The sequence below is a fragment of the Natator depressus genome, chromosome 18, assembly GCF_965152275.1.
Source record: "Natator depressus isolate rNatDep1 chromosome 18, rNatDep2.hap1, whole genome shotgun sequence".
Lineage (NCBI taxonomy): Eukaryota > Metazoa > Chordata > Testudines > Cheloniidae > Natator > Natator depressus.
The window spans coordinates 19,919,388-19,942,310 of record NC_134251.1 but is presented as its reverse complement, the minus strand read 5'-3'; the positions used below and the strand labels follow the sequence as shown (position 1 = coordinate 19,942,310).

Genomic DNA, 22,923 nt, shown 5'->3' with positions numbered 1-22,923 from the left:
ATACATTGTCAGAAGTGTGTAGAGGAAGTGCTGGGAGTCTGCTTGGGAACCATACTGGATACGCTGATCAGACACAGGCTAACGGAGCACCTGGAATGCTAGCATTTCATTATGATGGATTCTCAAAAGGTAGATCACACCTAACAATTCGAATGGCATTTTTTTGGAGGGAAAGCAGCAAAGAATTGCCAGGAAAAGCAGCTGTGGATACAAATTTAGCTCTGCTTTAGAAAAGGGTTGATGGAGAATTGTACAAAGAACTAATCAAAAAGTAATAAATGAAACATATTGCACTGCATTTTAAGGTGCATTAAAGAGCTAATGTACTTGTATATAATTATTCCTTATCAGTACTGTGGAGTTAGTCAAATCATCATGAAAACCATCCTTATCTTCATTATTTAAATGGGTCCTCCTTTTTACCAGACTCTGCTACCCGAAAGCTGTAGCATCGTTGCAGTAAAATATAAAATTGCTACTCATAACAAGCTGTTCACCAAATTCCGTAATGTTTTCTGTTCATGAATTATCAGCAAATGGCCAGATTTATATAAATGTTTGTTTAAGATTTCCAGCAAAAAGGATTAAGTGAATGTATTTCTGCGTGTGGATTGCTCATGAACCATTTGCTGTGACTACTGCTTAAAGTATTCGCTATTTGTGCTGTGTGATTGGTCACCTAATATGGTATTGTTTCTGCTCTCTAATTGAACGACTCCCCAAATTATGAAAAGCTTTCAGGATGGCTACACAAACAGTTTTGTAGTATGGATACCTATTGGTGGTAGTATACATATATGTATGCTGCATATATACATTTGCTAGAATAATGAATACTCAAAGCAATAGTCTTGGTGTAAGTAATCTGTAAGGAATCATACTTCTTTGTTGGAAAACTTCAAACCATTACACAAATCTGGCTGTCTGCAGATAATTCATGGAGAGAAAACATTGCTAAAGTTGTTGAACAAATTGTTATGAAGAGTTCATCCAGCTCAAGTAGATTCCAAGACTTTGTGTTACCTACAGCTTTTTAGTGGCAGTGAGGCATTATTAAAACGAGGGCTGACTTTCAAATCTCACTTTTTTTTAATTTATGTAAAAAAAATTTACATATAATACAGAATTTTAGACCTTGAAAATTCTAGACTGTAGAGATTAACATTTTACCTATTATAAGTCCCAAATCTCAGAGCATCATCTGTTTACATCATCCGTTGTAGAGTAGTTTCCGGAGTACCTGTGAGGTTACTTATTGTTTAGTTTTCCCCTGGGTTCCAGTTCATCACCTGTTTAATCAGTGAAACTGTCTCCCTGAAGATTTGACGGTACACATTTCAAACAGGAACACAGGCTGCCTCTCTCTGCTGAGCTGCACATGTGGCAGTAGAGCAGTGTGAGGGAGCCATGAGGTCACTTTGCTCTGAAATTTGGAACTGGACCAGCAATCAGAGGGTACATTTTAGAGATGTATAAAATGAGCTCATAATTGAACCGTAAAGCAAAGAATTTGCTATTGAAGGCACAGAGGGAGCAGGAGTGTGGGGGTATTTGGAGAAGTATCAGCACGTCCATCGAGGAAGACTGACTGCACAAGGAATGGCACCAAGGATATCATGTTAGAAAAATTCTGGGGCAGCGGGGGCAAAGTTGTGCAGCGTCCTCGCTTCTGTCTCCCTGTTGAGGCTGCAGCTGTTCATTGGGGTTAGCGGGCCAGCCCTATCCCAGGGAGTGGGATGGTGGGCTGGGGGGTGTCTCACTGATGGCTGTCCCAGGGCAGGGATCCGGGTCTGGTTCGCTCCATGCTAAGCTTGTCCCAGGCCACTGCTGTTGCTTTCTGTCAGCTGTTGGGGAGCGGGGAGGCTCTGACAATGCTGTGATTAGGAGTCCCGTTCTGCCCTCCAGCGAACACTGCAGTGCCGGCTGGGGAGGAGCTACGAAAAGTCGGGGCACCGGGGGGGAGAGGGCAAACCCAAGACTGTGCTACCACCTCTTGGGGAGGTGGGTTCACTACAGTGACAGGAGAGTCACTGAGGCACCATTGCAGCGCAGCTGCTGTGTAGCATTTTAAGTGTAGATGGAACCTGTATTATAAAATTTCTGAAGCAGCTGGAAGATATTGGGGCTGGAATATTCTTTGCAAGCCAAGAAGTGCAATATGTTGTAGTTACCACTGGTGGATGTTTTCATATGGGAAAGTGTTTTTCCAGTGGCACCTGGATAAGAACCAACATGCTGCATCCATTGTGGTCCCCAGGTTCTCTAGCTTAAAGAGAAGAAAGAGCAACTCTAACTTTTGCCTTAGCAAAGGGGGTGGTTCTTCCCACAGTATCGTACTGTCTGATTGGGAGAGAAGTCCAGGCGTGTGCACAGTTGCAAGGGTAAAATTTTCAAAAGCACCTAAATCCCATTTTCAGAAGTGGAAACCTAAGTATTATTGAAAAATGAAGGCTCCTAAGTGTCTCAGTCATTTTTGATAACGGGACGTAGGGTCCTAAGTCCTGTGTGGGTTTTTGAAACTGTTACCCCAAGACTGCTCTGTTGGCAGAGCTGTGGTAGCATCTGCTTCACATACTGTAGCAGCAGCCTCAGGGCTCTCAGGTTACCACTCTGTGGTGGCCCTAAAGCCTGGCCCAATCCTCACAACGGCAAGTGCCATGTAAACAACTTGCTAATGCACATAATTTGCATAGTATAGAAATGAATATGAACATCATAAATCCAATGTCTCGTCTACTTTAAAGTGTAAGATCCTAGGGGCAGAAACCTAGTTTTATTTCTGTTAGCGCCGCACACACCAAGGTGCTATCTGGAAAACAACAACTCTGCATTGCTATTGTTCCTTTCATTTGACCGTCTCAAAGCACTTATTAAGCCACATACCATTCCAGTGAAGTAGGTCAGAAATAGATGGCGATCACTTCACTCGCTGCTGAAATACAGCTACCTCTAGGCTGGAAGGCAGCCGTTCGCACACAGCTACGCTATGGAGGTGTTTAGAAGAGGAAGTGAAGAAGAAAATCATATCCACCTGAAACTGCATGAGGCATTTCGGGGGCAGAGTGTATTTATGCCTGAACTGGGGTTTTGGCCAGGATGCTGAGTTTTTAGTAGTGAAGATTCAGCCTGCACTGAATAAGGGTCGTGCCGCCACCTCTGCTTGGGAGGAGTTGTAGAATAGCAGTGGTTTTGGAGGGCTGTACGTGTCTCGTTCATTTGACCTTAAGCTCCACTGCAGAATGCCCTAAGGCTGTTTAGATGTCTGAAATCTGCCACCCTGCTGTTATGCACAGAATTCAGGAAGTTTACAAAAGATAGAGAGAGCTACTTGCTGTCATCGACTCTGTGTTCAATGCAATGGTTTCTGTTACAGAGCAGATGGACCTCGTCCAGGGAAACAACTGGCTTTTATAAACCCCGGGCCTTCATAAAAATGCCCTTTTGGATTCTCACTATTTTGCTGTAATTACGTTGGATGAGCTACAACTTTGAGCAAAAGATGTTTCAGATCAAGCTCATTTTAATGGTCCTTTTAGTAACAAAATGTTGGTTATGTGATTGTGCCATAGGATATGTTTCTTTCCATGGCTTGTTCCACAGAATACACTTAGTTCATGTATAGCCAGATCTGGAGAGGTGCTTAGGATCTGCATGTTGTGGATGCCCAGCCCCGCTCAGAATTTGTCCCTTACAAACTTTATCTAAATAGTAATACTTTGCACTTACTTAGATGAAAAATACTAGGAATCTCAAAGCATTTTACAAATGACCTAATGAGCGATGCCTCCTGAAACCTGTGTGAGATGGGTCAGTAGTATTGTCTTCATTTTGCAGATAGAGAAACTAAAGTTCTGAGAGGTGAAGTAACTTGTCCAATGACAGAGCCAGGAGTAGAACTTTTCTGATTCCAAGCCTCATGCTTTCTACACTAGAGCTTAATCCCCCACAAATGCTGATACGAATCAAATGCACTTGAGAGATGATACTGAGGGCTTGTTTCTCTCTTTGTGGGCAGCCATCATTTGAAGGGAACTGAAAGGCTTTTAAATTGCAAAGTGACAAGTATAAGGTTTTCTGTTTTCCCCACCACAGTTGTTGAAGTCACTAGCACCTTAGCACAGGGTAAGGAATGCCAGGAATGTAGTTCCTGGCTTCTGCTTTTGGCGTTAGTGATGTCAGTCATTGTTGCAGGAGCAACACAGAACAGAACCCTGGACTCTCATTTTTGGCAGACAGATAAATCAGGGAAATATTGTTAAAAGAATGTATACTTCTAAAATGTTCATTTGTGTTCTGTGATTGGGGATCGTGGATAGGTTAAACACTGATTCATTGAAAGAAAAAACTGACATTTGAGATTTTTCTCATTTATAAGATTCCAGCCTCCCTCCATCCCTGGAATTATTGCTGCGTTCTAGAAATCCTTTGCTAAAGTGGAGCTTGCCTAGCAGAGGAAGAATCAGGGCAGTGCCACCTTCTTCATCCTAAAGATCTCACTTTTAACTTAACCCACTTGTAAAAAACTACAGCACATATTCTTTCCTCTGTATCCCCTTGTATTCTACAAGCTAAGTAGGGGTATTCTGGGTCAGTATTTAGATGGGGTACCTCCAAGGAACACCCACCTGTAGGCACTGTAGAAAGTGATGTTGATGATTCAGTGGGTGGCATTGTTTCTTCTGATTCAGTTAGGAATTAATGCCCCAGATTGGGCATAAGGAAATCACTGGTGCTGGATAAATCACCTTTCAGATGAGGCATAAAATGGAGTCATTAAAGACCCCCTGGTGCTTTGTAAGACTGGAGTTTAAAACCTCAGTACCAGCCCCCCCCCCCCCACGTTTCAGTTTGGGTAAATGCTTTGAATACAAACATGGTCACGAGGTCAGATATTCTTTATCTGCTGTCCTGAATTTCTGGGGACTCTTTCTGTGTGCTATTAAACTGCTGCTCTGATTTAACACAAAGGGGGGGGATGCATTTTGGGGCTGGTTGTGTATTGGTTGTATATCTATTTGCGTTTTTAATGGGCTTTGGGAGCCTTCATGATGAACGGACATTGAAGTTATTTTAATGTATGTACAATTATGATCTCATGTTGTTCCTTCTTCCCTCCCCTTCAGCTGTCTGCAATTATGGAGTTTGTTTCAATGGAGGAAACTGCATGGAAGGATCTTCTCAGCTCTGTCGCTGCCCTTCTGGTTTCCAGGGACCCCGCTGTCAGTATGGTGAGTAGCCTTTCCAGCCCCTTACCTTAAACCTTCCTCCTACGTATTCTTAATTTAAAGCCGAAGGAGCAGGAGACGAAGGTTGTTTTCCCTGATGTTTGCTTCCTGACCCCAGCATCCTTTATCTTTGCAAGCTGCAGTTTTATCGCATATCTCCATTAATTTGCTCTACACGTATTCTGGCTCCTGTTTGTTATGTTTTAAGAATGGGATGTTTGGGAAGGAAGTGCTTTTCATGACTTGCTGTGAATACAGTCCTATCTCTCCATAATATACAATGGCCTTTATTCCTGGCCACCACCAGCAGAAGTGGTTTGTTGGAATCAGAGAAGGAAGCTGATTAAAGTTGGGTAGAACAAAGCAAACCCTGGGGTCGTTTCCTGTGAACTGAACCTTTAGCCATTGGACAAATCCAGAGTGAGCCCAGCAGTAGACAGTTGCCATTGGAATGGGACAGCAATGGTTGAGCTGTTTCTAGCAAGGGTTTCAAGACATGTTTTCACATGTAGATGTTGTTTAAACATTGACAGAGTCTGCATCAGAAAGGACTAGCTAGAGCTGTTATGTCTTCTGTCAGGTCTTACTGGTTTTGAACTGTTAAACTTTGTGTAATTAGCACCTAACACAATACACACACACTCTTTTGTGAAGGTTATTGAACTTCTTGTGTTATGCAATTCAGAATCTTCTTGTTGGCTGATATGCTATTTGGTAGCAAGCTGCCTCTGGAGAGCAGGCCAAAAACTCCGAGCACTACTCTATACCTAATTTATACAAAACAAACGTGTAAGAACAATGTACATTGTATTATTCCTTGGGGATCTTGGGAATGTCTATCCATAACGTTCAATCAATCAACACATTTATTTGGTTGGCAGTCTGGAAAATGCGCCATGATATAACGATTAATCATAGTGCATTGCAAATCTTTAACAACAAATTAAAAACCAATAATAAGTATATTTTTTTCACAATGCATAATTAATTGTGCAATTCGTGGCCATTAGATATCACTGTGGCCAAGATCTTAGTAGTAGTCAAAATGGGATTGGACAATTATATGAATAATGAGATAGGAATAGAAACTTTTGTGTGTCAGTGTAGAAGCCAATCATTATTTGGTAGGAAGAAGTTTCCTCTACGGGCAGGTTATTTGATAATTGCCCACCAATGGGTTTTGTGCACCTTCCTCTGAAGTATTTGGCATAGATCACTGTCTGAGAGTACTGTAGTAGAAAGTTGGGACTCAGGGCATATCTCCGATTGCAGCTTGTACAGAAATACACGAGCTAGCTTTAATCCAGCAGTGAAGTCATGGTAGCACGGGCGTTAGTGCAGGTTAGCTGCTTGAGTAACTACCCAGAGTTCTAGGCGGGCTTGTACAGCCTGCACTGAAGTCTGTGCTACAATGACTTTGCTGCTGTTCATTCTCTAAAGCTAGTTTGGGTATGTCTACACGAGCTGCAGTCACGCCCTGGGGTTCCAGTGTGGACGTACTCTAAGTGAAGGAGTTCTGCTATATTTTTCTTTCTTTGGTGAATTGAAGGAAGGTGGAAAATTCAAGTAAGTATTATTTCCTTCCTGGTTTAGAACTATTGGGCGGGGGGAAGAGTTTGGTCTCTCTACCCCAGATTGTTGATTAGCCATGGTAAAGGGTTGGTCTTATCCCAGTAAGAAGGGCTGATCAGCCATTTAAGAAGGGCTGGACATGGGGGAAGATCTGGGGTTGAGAGGAAACAGCAGTTTCCGCACAGCATAAAGCTTACACTTCAGCCTTTGTGGCCAGAATGCATAGAAGAGGACTGGGGAAACGGGGCAGTTTGCTACATTCCTAAATTCTTGTACTAGTTCTGCGGCAGCAGAATAAATGAGCATCTTAATGCTGCACTTCGAAGAGGGGAAGGTGACAAGTTCCCATGCGCCAGAAAGCACCTAATTACCTGGTATGGTGGCCAGCAAGGTTTCAGCTGCTGAGTCAGCATGTTAGAGCTGATTTTTCATGCCACATCTATTGTAAGGAACTTTAATTATTGTTACAGGTATCAATTAAGAAGTGCTTAAAAGGCTTTAAGTCTCATTCAGATAATCCTGTTAAAGAAAAAAACCCTGGTTCCCTCATTCAGAAATGCAATTGCAGGTTAATCAAGAAACTCTTTACTGCTGTAAAAGACTTTGTTGTCAACATTAGATTGTGTTCTCAGTTGGCTCTGTATCCATCCTGCACAGTCAGGAGGAGTGGGAGTGTTTTTCCACCAGAGAATCTGAGCCTTTCTTTGGGCTTGACTGGACTGTGGAACAGCCAGTGCACACTGAGTTGGCGTGTGATCCTTTATCTGGTGGCCACCCAATTTGCCTGGTGTAAAATACCCGGGTACGGAGGGAGCCAATTTCCCCGGTAATTGAAATAGGAATTTCTGCAAAGGCCCAGGTGTGCCAGCAGCGACCCATTCCCGCTGCTATTTTGCTGAAGGGCATTCCGGCCTGAACTATTTTCCGAATTGGAGGCTTCATTTGGAAATACATGGTCTCTTGAGCCCGGAGCCCCGTGTTCTGTTTGCTGATGGAGTGCCGGCGGAGTCCGCAGCAAGCTTAGGGTGGTGCTGCTGCTGGAATCCTGCGCCCAGCACAGCTACATCCTCCTGTGTTTCATTACGTGCATGGGAATGCTGGAAGCTGACTGCACAGCCTACCCCTTCGGCGGAGAAAACAAAGCAGCAAGATGCCGGCTGCCTATGCCCTGGTGGAAGAGAACAGAACCACTCCAACTTCTTTGTGACTTTTCTGATGAGCTGATTTTTAACAGTACTGTACAGAAGAATCAAAGGCATTGGCACAATACAAAGTGGGGATACTGTCTGTGGAAATGCACCAACAGAAGTTGAACCAACTAGGAAACCTGTGTGAATCAAGCCTTTTAAAAACAACGGCGTGAAAGGTGCCATATCGACAGCCTGCTGAGTAGGGGTGAAATTCTGGCCCCACTGAAGTCAAGAGCAAAGCTCCCATTGACTTCAGTGCAGGCAGAATTTCACCCCTGTGTTCTTCATTGCTCTGCAGCCTAGGTTTAGCACAGCCAGCAGTGGTGCAAACCTCCCTCGTGCTGTTCCGCCCTATTCTGACTGTATTACCGCACGATAAAAACTCAGTCTGTGCCTCGGGAAATCTGTAAGGATCCTGTTGAGGCTGTGCCAGGAGAGTACCGATTACACTGGTACCTCGTGACGCAGACTCTCCTCTGTTAGGCGGTAGACTGCGTCCACTAGCTAATTTCACTTAGTCCTTTAAAATGGCAGAGACTCACATTCACTACAGAATAAAGGTTCTGTCTCCCATTACCCATTCATCTTAGACAGCCAGTCCTTGGTTTTAAATCCCCCCACCCCCCATTGATCTTCTTGAAGCTGTTGAAGAGTTTCGGTTACCCAGACCCTTTTAGCCCTGACTCTGCATTCACATGACCTAGGGCTGACGGAGAGCCTATGCCAAGCCTCTCTGCACCATACATTGCAGGCCCTGAATGAAACGTTGAGATTACATCTCTCACTTGAAGATAAGCACTGGTAGTGTAAGTTGAAAGGGCAAAGATATCAAGTTTTGCCCAAAGATGCCAGAATTTCTAGTCCGAACATGACATCTTTTCATCTGTTTTGTCAGTCATCATAGCTGAAAGTTCGTTTTAATAACGAGCTGCATGCCAACTGGAAATGTCATGAAGTATATTTAAACATACAGTATGACTCTGCACATAGTTCAGTGCAAAAGCTTGAACTGTTGTTGAAGCCAAACTTGGCTTCAGTTGACTAGCCAGGCAAAAGGGAGCTGAGATCCAGAGTCCAACAGCCTAGCCATGCTTTCTAACCTCGCCTAATGGCATGGCTAGGAACCATTCAAAACAAAAGCGAGGGTAAGTTTTGTGGGTGAAGTAACACTCCAGAGCATATGGATTTTGTGAGGTACCGGATTTCTGTTGTGTGTGTCTTTTCTACAAGAGACACGTACAGTGCACTGATCTATAGTGACGGAGATCACACATTGACCTCTGGTCTCCTGCATGGCAGAGCAGGGCATTAACCACTAGCACTATGCTGCACTGATCGCACAAGAACACATTCTGCCACCTATGAGCTTAAATTGGACTACCGCCCTGAAGAGGAGTAGTATTCAGGGAGAGTAAGGGTGGCAGATTTTGACCCACACTGAGGCATGAAATCACTGCTCTAGAGTGTCCCATACTTTGCACCTTGTTTTTCTGTGCAGGGGAGAGGATTTGTTTCCCACGCCAGTTCTTATATGTCACCAGTGCACTTTCACTGCAAAGCCACAGGAAGGCAAATGTTATAGAGTGGTGCATGACATCACCCCCAGATTCATCGTCCTTCTATCTAACACATTTTCAAAGAAATCATCAGGCAGTAGTGACAGATGAAAGCACACAGGGTGGTCTATCCTGTTGTAATTTTTTTCTTTCTTTTTTCTTAAAGTCCTCCTATCATCGAGAGACACTTCATTCCATGGGCCGTTAGCAACATGATGCTGGTAATTTAACATCTGCTCTTATGTGCTGTTTTGAACATAATCCTGCAGGGGGCTGTCATATGTTTCATAGCCTGGATAGAGTACAGGACAGTGTAAAGTTTCTTGCACCATGTTTTTTATTTCATGTTGCATTGGGGCAGATGTGGAAAAAAAATTTATAGCCACTCCAAATTCTGCTGACAAAGCTGGTACCGAACTTGATTGTCACAGCGTCTCCCTTCCTGTATCTGTCAGCAGGAAACTCAGCAGTCCAGTTTTAACCTGTTGATCACTTAACATTCCAAAGCAGGGTCAAGATTAAATGTTAAATCCAGATTTTAGTGTAAGAAGGAAAAGGGTTTGGTGCACAAATCATTTACAATCTACATTACTGTTTTTGTTTTTGAAGCGAACACATATTTCCAAAATACCCAACAGTTAATTTTTTTATAATATAGCCCCAGGGAATAATCTGTGCATGCAGTTTTTCTTCAACATCTACCATCCCAATCCACTTGTTAACATTTCTGTTTATCTCTCATTCTCTACACAAGGAGGGATCAGAAGAGAGCTAATTCACAGGTGATGTACTCAGGACAGACTGCTTGGGTATGTGTGTGTGAAAGAGAGATTAGTTTCCTTTGGAAGTAAACATTCCTTAAAGAGTCATTTGCAAATTTTTTCATATCTTCCCTCACACAAAATAATAAAATAAACACAGGGAGCCTTCCCATATAGAACCTGGGAAATATCAAGTATTGCCACATTTGTAAACGTTTAACAAATCCCTAAATTATAATTGATTGCAGCTTTAAAAATAAACGGCATATTTTCTGGCACCCCAAAAAAGGGGGAAATGATTGGTTTATTTTGGAGAGAAAGAAAATACATCTGTAAATTCCACTAATGTACCCCCCTTGAAGAAAGGGCCTGAAGTCAGTGCTTTAGGCTTTAAAAGGTCAAACTTTGTAGTGCTGGAGATTAGCCTTTATTTTCCTTCTCTGTAAAGCTTTTGCAGGAACAGCATGAGATAGAAAGGGAAGGACAATAGTAGCTTGTGTTAGTGGCACACTCAACACCGTGTGTCTTATTCAGACACTTCCGTGGGGCTGGTCGGGGAAGAAACAAGGACCTTTATAAAGGAGGAAGAACAGAACGGAACAATCGAACCATAAATCACTTGTTACCATCCCAGTTAGACCAGTTTAGTTCTAGTTTTCCCATGATTGTAACAGATTTGCAGGCAAGCAGAAGCATCTGCTGGAAAGGGGCACTTCCCACCCAAATAATGAGCGGCCATTAGTGAGTGGGAACAGAAATTATGGTCACTCATTAAAAGCTAGTGCTGGGTCAACCTCCAAAGGACCAGTTTGGACAAAGCACCCTTTATAAAAATGCTTCTCCCAAGTCTCTGAGCTGCTAAGGAGTGCAAAATTAGGTAGGAAATCTTGCAGAAACAGGCCAATTTGGCAAGATCTCCTGTCCAACTCTCTGTCAGGTTGAGTCTTTCTGGTGGCGGTTCAGGATTTGTTTCTGGACAGAACCAGAAAGCAAAGAGGCAACCACAGAAAGCAAAAAATTAAAGGGAAAAATGTTACCCAAGCTTTTCTGTTGAACCTTACAAATGGTTTGCTTCAGATTGTGCTTTGTATGGCGATTCAGAGAATTCACTCGTCTGTAATTATGATGATAAATTTTAAGGTTTCAGAGTAGCAGCCGTGTTAGTCTGTATTCGCAAAAAGAAAAGGAGTGCCACAAGTACTCCTTAAATTTTAAATAACTCTCCAAAATGCAAAATACTGTGAGTCATCTCATTGGCTGGTGTATAGCTTCATTGATGTCCGCAGAGGGAGGCTGAGTTATACCAGCAGAGGAAGTGGCCCAGAATGTGCAAAAGGCAAAGGGCAGCATCCCCAAAGCTATCCTTCACTGAAATTAGAGAGCGAGAGAACCTGTTACTATGGAATAAGCTAATTAAAGAAAAGTGGAGAGGAGAATGTGGAGTATGGTGGGTAAATCATTCTTCATGGCTCTTAATCTCAGTCTATAAAACATTAATTTTTAATTTCCTTTTTAAAACTGCAGAACCCATTTGAATTGAGTGGATTGTTTGTTTTTTGTTTGCTTCCTCAAATTATTTTAATTCCCAAGTGAAGCGTGTCTCAAAGCGCATGGCAGGAGCAACCTCCTAACGTCCCATTCTGCCAAGATAGCTGTGCACTGTTTGTTAGTCCTATGGTTCATAAACTTTCCAAAGGCACAATCATCCTGCTCCTTACAGGGAATCCATCCAGACATGAATGTCTGCTCACTTCAAGGGTTAGAAGGAAGTGGCAGGACTTTTGAAAGCTCAGACCTAAACAGGAAATGCTGCATTGTTTATGACTTCTATTGTTTCCCTGTTCTTATGTTAAAGTAGCGGAAGATGTAAGGTAACCAGTGCTGAATTTGGATCATGAGTGAATTCTAAGAAAAGAACGAGAGGGTGAACCTGTGAAATTCCAAGACCCTGGAGGAGTTTGCCAATAAATGGTAACAACATAGGTCTCAATAGTGCAAGGTGACAAGTGTTTCCTGACAGATACTGAGCTCCCTCAGTTTTGTTGGGAAGTTAAGGATCCTCAGTACCTCATCGAATCAGGCCTATAGTGTTATGTTAACATCAAAGGATTCTGCGGTTCAAGTGGGATAAGGACCCAAAAGAAACTATTTTGGGCTGGAAATCTCCTGAGAACCGACTCTCATGAACTTTTCAGTGACGGGGGCAGACAAGATGATAAACTGCTTTTCACAGCATATTTCCATTTCGGAGCCAAAATCAGGAAGCACAAAGAAAGGCACACAGACGTTCTTGTTTTAGGTTACGTAGGTTTATTGCGTGAAGGGAAAAAGCACTACGAGCATGAAGTAAGATAAACCCCAGGCAGGCAGGCAGGCACTGTATGAAGCCAGGTTGATCGTCTGTTTTAAAGTTACTTCAATTTTATCAACTATTAAAAAGAGTTAAAGCTTGATTCACATTTTAAGTAAAGTTTCGCCCTTGATTTTACTTTATCAACTGGCTCTTCTGTCTGAAATGGTGCTCAAGTGCTCCACTCTAAGGGTATGTCTACACTACGAAATTAGGTCAAATTTATAGAAGTCGATTTTTTAGGAAGCGATTTTATACAGTTGATTGTGTGTGTCCCCACTAAGCGCATTAAGTTGGTGGAGTGCATCCACAGTACAGTGGCTAGCGTCGACTTTCGGAGCGTTGCACTGTGGGTAGTTATCCCACAGTTCCTGCAGTCTTGGCCGGCCATTGGAATTCTGCGTTAAGCTCCCAATGCCTGATGGGGCAAAAACATTGTCGCGGGTGGTTTTGGGTACATGTCGTCAGTCGCCCCTCCCTCCATGAAAGCAACGGCAGACAATTGTTTCGCGCCTTTTTTCCATGCGGATGCCATACTGCTTTCAGCAGACGGTGCAGTAGGACTGCTCACCGTCGTCATTGAACCACCGCTTCCGCTGCAACTCTGCTCTCCTGCTCTTATCTTGATAGCGAATTTCTCCATGTTGGCTGTCATGGGCTCCCGCTTCTGCTGCCACTTTGCTCTCCTGCTCTCATGAATCCACCTCGCAGGTCCTCTCGTTGTTCTCTATAAATATCTATTCTCGTGGCATCCATCATCAGCCACTGCTTCCGCTGCAACCCTGCTCTCCTGCAGACACCGTACCACGGCAAGCCTGGAGCCCGCTCAGATCACTGCGGCAGTTATGAGCATTGTAAACACCTCGTGCATTATCCTGCAGTATGTACAGAACCAGAACCTGCAAAAGCGGGCGAGGAGGCGACAGCAGCGCGGTGATGAGAGCGATGAGGACATGGACACAGACTTCTCTCAAAGTACGGGCCCTGGCAATTTGGACATCCTGGTGGCAATGGGGCAGGCTCATGCCGTGGATCGCCGATTCTGGGCCCGGGAGACAAGCACAGACTGCTGGGACTGCATAGTTTTGCAGGTCTGGGATGATTGACCAGTATGGGATGTTGACCACTTTGCTGTGGTCAGCACCTCCGTGAAAGCCACAAGCAATCTCATGTCAAAGCTACGATGCGTGGCGAGATCAACGTCACGCTCCTTTTGCCTGTGTAGTTTAAGGAATAACTCCACTGCCACTCGTGACGTGTTAATCAGAGCGAGCAGCATACTGGTCAACAGTGCAGGATCCGTTCCTGCAGACCGAAGAGGCAGAGCGTGCAGTACACAAACCATTGAAAGATGGTGCCAAATGCAGACGGGAGCACAGGGATCGCTGGGATGTGAAGCAATGCATCCCGGGGCATTGGGACAGAACCCAGAATGCCTTGCGACCCCCTCCGCCTTCCCACAACTCGTAGCAGCAGAAGAGGAAGAGGTGCTCTGTGGTACAGCTGCACCGCTCCGAATACTGCCGCAAGTGTGAGCATGCTATTGCGCAGGCAGCTGACAGCGTGCACACACAACAGCAGTTTCCCTTCAGCGCACTCTGCAACTGCCAGCGCTGTAACTGGGCCAGTATAGACATACATACCCTACATCCCAAGCTTTGGTCCTGGCTTGTTCTAATTATCTGAATTTTAGAGATTGGTAATTTTAGGCCATTCCTTGGATTTGGCAGTCCTAATATTTGGATAATATTCAGATCCCAGAGTTTGAGCATCACCTGTTTGGAATTGTATTCTCTTGCACCTTCCCCCAGCATTCCTGGATTCCCCCTGCTTCACATCAGAATTTTCCTCTCCCTTCCCTTGCTCCAAGATGCCCTAGAATATCTTAAAGATACTTTGCCTTTCCCCCTCTTCTGGGGATCTGCAGGATGCTCCCCATTTCCATATTTCAGGGGTCTCAGAGCCCATTTGGACAACTGCCACTCCTGAAAATGGTACGATTTGGATCACTCTTCTTTAGAAGTAGGATCTATTAATCTCTCTCCTTCTGCTTCTTGGTTCATATAGATTTCTGCAGAGCTGCCCGCATGAAAAGTTTAACTCCATTTGCTACATGCAGTTAGAATGGCACCTGCTCTGGGATTGTCATGTGATAAATGGAGCTCATCTGTAGTGAGGGTAATCCCTGTTTAAAGAAAAAAAGACGGGAGCTGTGGGTGTCCTATTCTGAGTCGGCTGATTTGGGTTCAGGCTCTGAATGGAGGGCAGAGCACACAGAGAGGATCTTAGAGGATCTTACTGTGAGATCACACTGGTACTCACTGTGTTTATAAAGGAAACAGTTTACTAACCCCAGTCAAGTGCCCGCTTCTTTTGTTTATCTCCCAATGCAGACAGTGGCTGGCGAGTTTTGAATCTTCCTGTTTTATTAGGGGCAGGTGAACTAACTGATTTACTATCCTAAAAGCTATGGTGGTGAGGCTGGAGAACAAAAGAAGGGGTGAAACTAGATACTTCTTTGCTTCCTCAGAGCACTGAGTATGGTAGGAGTGGAACTGTATGAATCACTGAGTTTTAGTGTGTTGGCAATTCCAAAAAATTGAAAGTAAAATTATTTCAGGTTGACCAAAAACAAATGTCTTTTTTTTTTTTAATTTTTGGTTAATTGAAAATTGGGGGGCAGAAATTGCTTTGGGTGGAATGACATTTTCATTGTACCAAAAATGAAAGGGTGCATTTTGATTTCAAGCCTTTTTTTCTTTTAAAATTTAGTAAAAAAATAAAACTAAAAGTAATTTCAAAACAAAAAGTTGTTTCAAACTGCAAAGTCAAAATGTTTTGTTTTGAAAATGTCAAAAGAAATGTTTAGACTTCTTTGGAATTTTTAAAGTTTTTTGACTGAAGTAATTCACTGAATTCGACATAAACTGGTGAAATGTTTCAGTCAACCCGTATCTGCATATTTTGCTGAGAAAAGTTAATGTAGCAAAATTTCACCTAGCTCTAGTTAGGAAGATTGCTGGGAAAGGTGGGGTGGGGTGGGGTGGGGTGGGAGTGGAACAGTGAGCATAGGTTTCATGTTCCTGTAATATTTTAGTGGTGATAAAATATCATCCACTTAATGGGTGCTAAATACATCTTGCTGAGTTGCTTTTTCTCTCCTTATCTGACAATTGGCTAATTTTGTGTCTGTTAAGTGAATGAACAGGGATAGTTTGTGCTCGCATAACCCAACAATCATCAGGCTTTGTCACATATTGATGTAGGTTTCCTATTCTGCAAACAGATGACACAAGTGAAGCATTTTGTGTTAGCTACAGATGAAGAAAATGATATATAGACAAAGTAGATTGGAGACTTTGTATTTATTTTGCCAGAGCATTTTCATGCAACTTTCCCCAGTTCCCAAACTCTCCTTTTAAATTCTGTTTCCAGCCAGCCCCAGCTTTGAAAAATATTATTGCCCTAGGTACAGCTCTTGATTCCTGAAAGGCGCAATTTTTAAAAAAAATAAACATCAATGGCAAATATTGCTTTAGTGATTTGCTCTCAGCAAATAGATGCTTCTCAGATTGGTGTCTCCAATTTGTGATGCCTTTTCATTACTCCTAATGCTTTCCCAAAGCCAGAATCCTTAATTGGTTCTATTGGCTGCCAGAGAAAACAAGCAGACCAGCGCTAATTAAAAATGCTGGAAGATGCATTTGCAAAGTCAACCTGCCATTCTGCTTTATTTCTAATCCCTGTGTCCTAAAGTCAAAAGGATTGGATTGACATCTGTAAATGCCTTTCCTTGTCACTTGTGAAGTCTTGTCTTGTGTCTCATTTCCACAAGACTGAATTTTCATTCTTTCTAGTGGTCTACACACACAGTTGCACTGGTTTAACTGAAGGTGTGATGTTAAACTATTTTAACTAAACTGATGCTAAATTGTATGCTACATTTCAGGGACAAGCTAAAGCAATGTCTGCCAGGGTTAAACCAGTGTATAAGTTTCTGCTCATAACATTGCACTGGTTTAAATGAACCTGTTCAACATTGTATCTCTAGTTAAACTGGTGTGAGTTCTCTGCGTAATCTCAGTCTCTCCAACTGCCTTAAAAGGAGTAGAATTAACTAGGCCTAGTCTACGCTTAAAATTTACACCGGCCTAGACGTAGTGGTAAGGGGTGTGATTTTTGTTTTTTGGGTGTGTAGTGACATAACTATGCCACTACAAGCTGTAGCGTGGACATGCTAACATTGGCATAAAAGTGCTTTTTCCAGCATAGTTGATGTCTCTTGAAGAACTGGTGTAAACCATGTCAGTTCATACCCAGAGTGCTCCTGTTCCTGAGTGGAATATAAACCATTGTTTATCAAGTCAAAAGTAACCTACAACTCCGACATATAGATATATTGGGCTAAAAGGATGAACGTAATCCATTGACTGGAAGGCTTTGGGTTTTTTAAGTGAATTATTTAGCTATTGGCAGATAAAGCAAGGCAGGTGATTCTGGTGGATAGATTACTTTGATTCTAGGAACCTCAGTCCAGTGCCAATCACAACACCAACTGCATGTGGTCAAAGCTTGTCTTCCAGTTTCCCCTTACAACTTGGCAGTGCTGCCTACACTTAATATTTGACATCTAGCCTTTAATGTATACTTGTATCTGTGGGAGGAATGGATAATAATACAGCCCTCAGTATTTCCTCAGAATTTCTGAGTGCCTGGTTTAAAGATGCTTCAGCAATACAATGATTATTTCCTATAGTGACACTCTATAGTGGTTGAAGAAGGGCAGCCATCTGGCTATAGTGTTCTAGTGGATGGAGCGCTCAGGGCTGGATCATTCATACATGTAGGCTTAGAATTAAGTTCTTTTGGCTGGAACATGGATGATCTTTTGGTTAAGGCATGGGACTGAGAGAGGAGTGGTCAGAAGACTTGCGTTAGAATCATAGAATATCAGGGTTGGAAGGGACCTCAGGAGGTCATCTAGTCCAACCCCCTGCTCAAAGCAGGACCGATCCCCAATTAAATCATCCCAGCCAGGGCTTTGTCAAGCCTGACCTTAAAAACTTCTAAGGAAGGAGATTCCACCACCTCCCTAGGTAACGCATTCCAGTGTTTCACCACCCTCCTAATGAAAAAGTTTTTCCTAATATCCAACCTAAATCTCCCCCACTGCAACTTGAGACCATTACTCCTTGTTCTGTCATCTGCTACCACTGAGAACAGTCTAGATCCATCCTCTTTGGAACCCCTTTTCAGGTAGTTGAAAGCAGCTATCAAATCCCCCCTCATTCTTCTCTTCCGTAGATTAAACATCCCCAGTTCCCTCAGCCTCTCCTCATAAGTCATGTGTTCCAGTCCCCTAATCATTTTTGTTGCCCTCCGCTGGACTCTTTCCAATTTTTCCACATCCTTCTTGTAGTGTGGGGCCCCAAACTGGACACAGTACTCCAGATGAGGCCTCACCAGTGTCGAATAGAGGGGAACGATCACGTCCCTCGATCTGCTGGCAATGCCCCTACTTATACATCCGAAAATGCCATTGGCCTTCTTGGCAACAAGGGCACACTGTTGATTCATATCCAGCTTCTCATCCACTATAACCCCTAGGTCCTTTTCTGCAGAGCTGCTGCTGAGCCATTCGGTCCCTAGTCTGTAGCGGTGCATTGGATTCTTCCGTCCTAAGTGCAGGACCCTGCACTTGTCCTTGTTGAACCTCATCAGATTTCTTTTGGCCCAATCCTCCAATTTGTCTAGGTCCCTCTGTATCCTATCCCTACCCTCCAGCGTATTTACCTCTCCTCCCAGTTTAGTGTCATCTGCAAACTTGCTGAGGGTGCAATCCACACCATCCTCCAGATCATTTATGATTGAACAAAACCGGCCCCAGGACCGACCCTTGGGGCACTCCACTTGATACCGGCTGCCAACTAGACATGGAGCCATTGATCACTAGCCATTGAGCCCCACAATCTAGCCAGCTTTCTATCCACTTTATAGTCCATTCATCCAGCCCATACTTCTTTAACTTGCTGACAAGAATACTGTGGGAGACAGTGTCAAAAGCTTTGCTAAAGTCAAGGAACAACACGTCCACTGCTTTCCCTTCATCCACAGAGCCAGTTATTTCATCATAGAAGGCAATTAGATTAGTCAGGCATGACTTGCCCTTGGTGAATCCATGCTGAGTGTTCCTGATCACTTTCCTCTCCTCTAAGTGCTTCAGAATTGATTCCTTGAGGACCTGTTCCATGATTTTTCTGGGGACTGAGGTGAGGCTGACTGGCCTGTAGTTCCCAGGATCCTCCTTCTTCACTTTTTTAAAGATGGGGGCACTACATTAGCCTTTTTCCAGTCGTCCGGGACCTCCCCCGATCGCCATGAGTTTTCTAAGATAATGGCCAGCGGCTCTGCAATTACATCTACCAACTCCTTTAGCACTCTCGGATGCAACGCATCCGGCCCCATGGACTTGTGCACGTCCAGCTTTTCTAAATAGTCCCGAACCACTTCTTTGTCCACGGAGGGCTGGTCATCTCCTCCCCATGCTGTGCTGCCCAGTGCAGTAGTCTGGGAGCTGACCTTGTTAGTGAAGACAGAGGCAAAAAAAGCATTGAGTACATTAGCTTTTTCCATATTCTCTGTCACTAGGTTGCCTCCCTCATTCAGTAAGGGGCCCACACTTTCCTTGACTTTCTTCTTGTTGCCAACATACCTGAAGAAACCCTTCCTGTTACTCTTAACATCTCTTGCTAGCTGCAACTCCAGGTGTGATTTGGCCTTCCTGATTTCACTCCTGCATGCCCGAGCAATATTTTTATACTCATCCCTGTTCATTTGTCCAATCTTCCACTTCTTGTAAGCTTCTTTTTTGTATTTAAGATCAGCAAGGATTTCACTGTTAAGTCAAGCCGGTCGCCTGCCATATTTACTATTCTTTCTATACATCGGGATGGTTTGTCCCTGTAACCTCAATAAGGATTCTTTAAAATACAGCCAGCTCTCCTGGACTCCTTTCCCCCTCATGTTCTTCTCCCAGGGGATCTTGCCCATCAGCTCCCTGAGGGAGTCAAAGTCTGCTTTTCTGAAGTCCAGGGTCCGTATTCTGCTGCTTTCCTTTCCTCCTTGTGTCAGGATCCTGAACTTGACCATCTCATGGTCACTGCCTCCCAGGTTCCCATCCACTTTTGCTTCCCCTGCTAATTCTTCCCGGTTTGTGAGCAGCAGGTCAGGAAGAGCTCTGCCCCTAGTTGGTTCCTCCAGCACTTGCACCAGGAAATTGTCCCCTACATTTTCCAAAGACTTCCTGGATTGTCTGTGCACCGCTGTATTGCTTTCCCAGCAGATATCAGAGTGATTGAAGTCTCCCATGAGAACCAGGGCGTGTGATCTAGTAACTTCTGCGAGTTGCCGGAAGAAAGCCTCGTCCACCTCATCCCCCTGGTCCGGTGGTCTATAGTAGACTCCCACCATGACATCACCCTTGGTGCTCACATTTCTAAACTTAATCCAGAGACTCTCAGGTTTTTCTGCAGTTTCATACTTGAGCTCTGAGCAGTCATACTGCTCTCTTACATACAGTGCAACTCCCCCACCTTTTCTGCCCTGCCTGTCCTTCCTGAACAGCTTATATCCATCCATGACAGTGCTCCAGTCATGTGAGTTATCCCACCAAGTCTCTGTTATTCCAATCACATCATAATTCCTTGACTTTGCCAGGACTTCCAGTTCTCCCTGCTTGTTTCCCAGGCTTCGTGCATATGTGTATAGGCACTTGTGTATAGGCGTTCTGTTCCTGGCTCTGCTACAGACTTCCTGTTGGCTTGGGCATGTCTCTTAACCTTGCAGTGCCTCTGTTTCCCCATTGATAAAATGGGTTGAATTTTGGTTTGTTTGTAAATAGCTTTGAGACACATGGATGGAAGGTGGTAGAGATAGGCAATGTTATTTTAATATCATTGTATTATTTGTGGGATTTCCTCCGCAGAAAATAGCAGTGGTTCCAAATGAGAGAGAGACAGTGTGTCTTTTCAGTCCCGAGAGGCACCAGGGCATTTCCTGTTGCGCGCTCTCTCCTCTGCTGGCAGCAACAGCAGTGCTGTTATACTTCTGGCAGTGGGCCTACTCAGCAGGCTTTTCACCAGTCAGTTTTGCATGTAGCATTGCTTCAGAGATAACCCAGTGGAAGGACAGCCATTTCAAACCACTGTTTAGCCATTTGCCTGCCCCTGCTGTGTGGCTGAATGTATCGGTACACCTGGGTCATACATACTGAAGGTGCTGCTGAATGTAATCGGTTCTCTCTCCATATCACTGACATTCCATTTTCAGTAGACTGCAGTGGCACTGAGAAACCACTTGCAACACCTTGACGCATTTCTACGGCATAGCGCCGGTCCCTGTGCATTTTGAGAACATCGTGTTTTTCTGTGAACTTTTGCGATATGGGGTGAAAGCAACACAGGCCATTATTTTTGTTTTATGCTGTAAATCAGCTACTTGGCTGGATTTCACAGCAAGTTAATTGCCTTGGCTTCATGTTTGCTTACTAAATATTTCACTGTACAATGGACAGTTTCAACCACACTGAATTTCGGAGGGCTTTTATATTCTAGCTTTGCTGTGCTTTAGAGATTGACCCTTCTAATTAGGCTGGCTGTGTTTTGAGTGGTCAGCCAGACCAGACCAAACCAAACCACCTTTAGCCACATAAATAAGAGGTTGGCTAACTAAGTGAAGATGCCCTGTTGTTAGTGTCCCCTTTTTCAAAGCCAGCTGAAAGTGTTTTTTTTCCCCTCTCCTTTAGGACATCATTGTTTGTTTCCTTTGTTTTGCTGTCCTCATTTACACAAATGTTTGACTGGCCCTCAGTGTTGCTTGATTGCTTAATAACTCTGTTCCTCTCACTAATCCCTTCAGATTGTTCAGCTGGAAGTGCTCTGGAGTGTTTCTGCATGGACTGCTGAGTGGTGAGGAGTGTGGAGGCTGGAGAGATGGATTTACTGTAGAGTTGTTAGCAGAGGTGATCGTTAGCGAAAAAAGCAACAAAAACCACGGAACTGTAAAATACTTTCAAAGCATTACAGACAAACCTAAAAAGGTTTCACGCTCCCCCACTGGAAGCAAAGGAAAATCCCTTGTAGAGCTCTTCTTGGGTGGAGCAGCCAGGAGCATCGTTCCAGCATCAGAACGAAACTCGGGGCTATGTCGGATGTGTGTGTATAATAATAATAAGACATTGAATTCAACTCAGGTAGCTGTTCTAGTCCAAATCCACTGAACCCCCACAAAGGTTCACTGGTTTGACAATAACAGGATATTGTGCTTAATGTTTCATGGTTTTACAGTTCACAAGGCTGGTTTAAAATATGTTTGTGGAACTAAGAAGCAGCAGTTGTTGTTGAGCTCTCATCAGAGTACTGGATAGTTTCCACTGTTAATAATACCACTGCTAAATAAAGCAGAACCCTTTTTCCTCCAGCAGCCAAGAAGTCACAATGCTCGTATTGACAAACAGCCCACAGAGGGTGGCTTTTTATCATTCTGCTGGAGGCGAGGGAGCAGAGGAGTGTATAAACCCATAGTGGGTCGCCTGCCGGGTTTGCTGTGTGATTGTGCTTGGCGAGGCTTTTCCTTTCTTGTTCTTTTTGGCTCTGACAGGTAAAGGAACAAGGGCAACTTGTGCAAAGCGCTGCTTCGTTCTGCGCTATCTGCTTGTCCATCAGTCAAATATTAAATATTTAGTAGTTGGCAAACAGGTAGCTCTGAACTCTTTGAAGAAGCTAGTAAGAGGAAAATAAGCCAAAGCCACGTGCGGGTGTATTTAGTTCAAAAGGAGATTTTGGTAAATACGTTTTAAGGGGAAAAGTAGGGAAAATAGCTGGGGGTCTGACTGAGAGCCACATTTCCCTCTAGTCCCTTTCCTGATGTGTGTTTGAGATAAGAACCAGTGAATAACACATTTCATGTCAAAAACACCATTCAGCATGCCTCTTAAGGTTTCTGATAGGATGTGTCTGGAGATGTGAAGTGTTTTTAAATAATTTGGATGTAAGTATTGGGGCATTAGTCTATAAATAACGTAATTATTTACATGATTTTGAGTTTCTAAAGGTTAACTGAAAAGCCTTTGGACAACTTCTGTGTGTTAATTTATTTACAATGTCCCAGATCAGTAACATAATGGATTCATAGGCTTAAAATTATTACCAGACCATTTTCGTTTTGAAAACACTTGCAGTAGTTGAAAGCAGTTGACTTTTTAGGGCCTAG

At 43.6% G+C, this 22,923-nt stretch overlaps 1 protein-coding gene across 1 annotated transcript in view; it reads left to right on the top strand.

Moving 5' to 3' along the window:
- The window catches only part of MEGF6 (multiple EGF like domains 6), a 248,824-nt gene that overhangs the window by 44,261 nt on the left and 181,640 nt on the right, over window positions 1-22,923 (top strand). Inside the window, exon 4 of the mRNA XM_074934107.1 lies at window positions 5,124-5,228. Coding sequence (XP_074790208.1) covers window positions 5,124-5,228 — 105 coding nt within the window. The remainder of the gene's footprint in view (window positions 1-5,123; window positions 5,229-22,923) is intronic.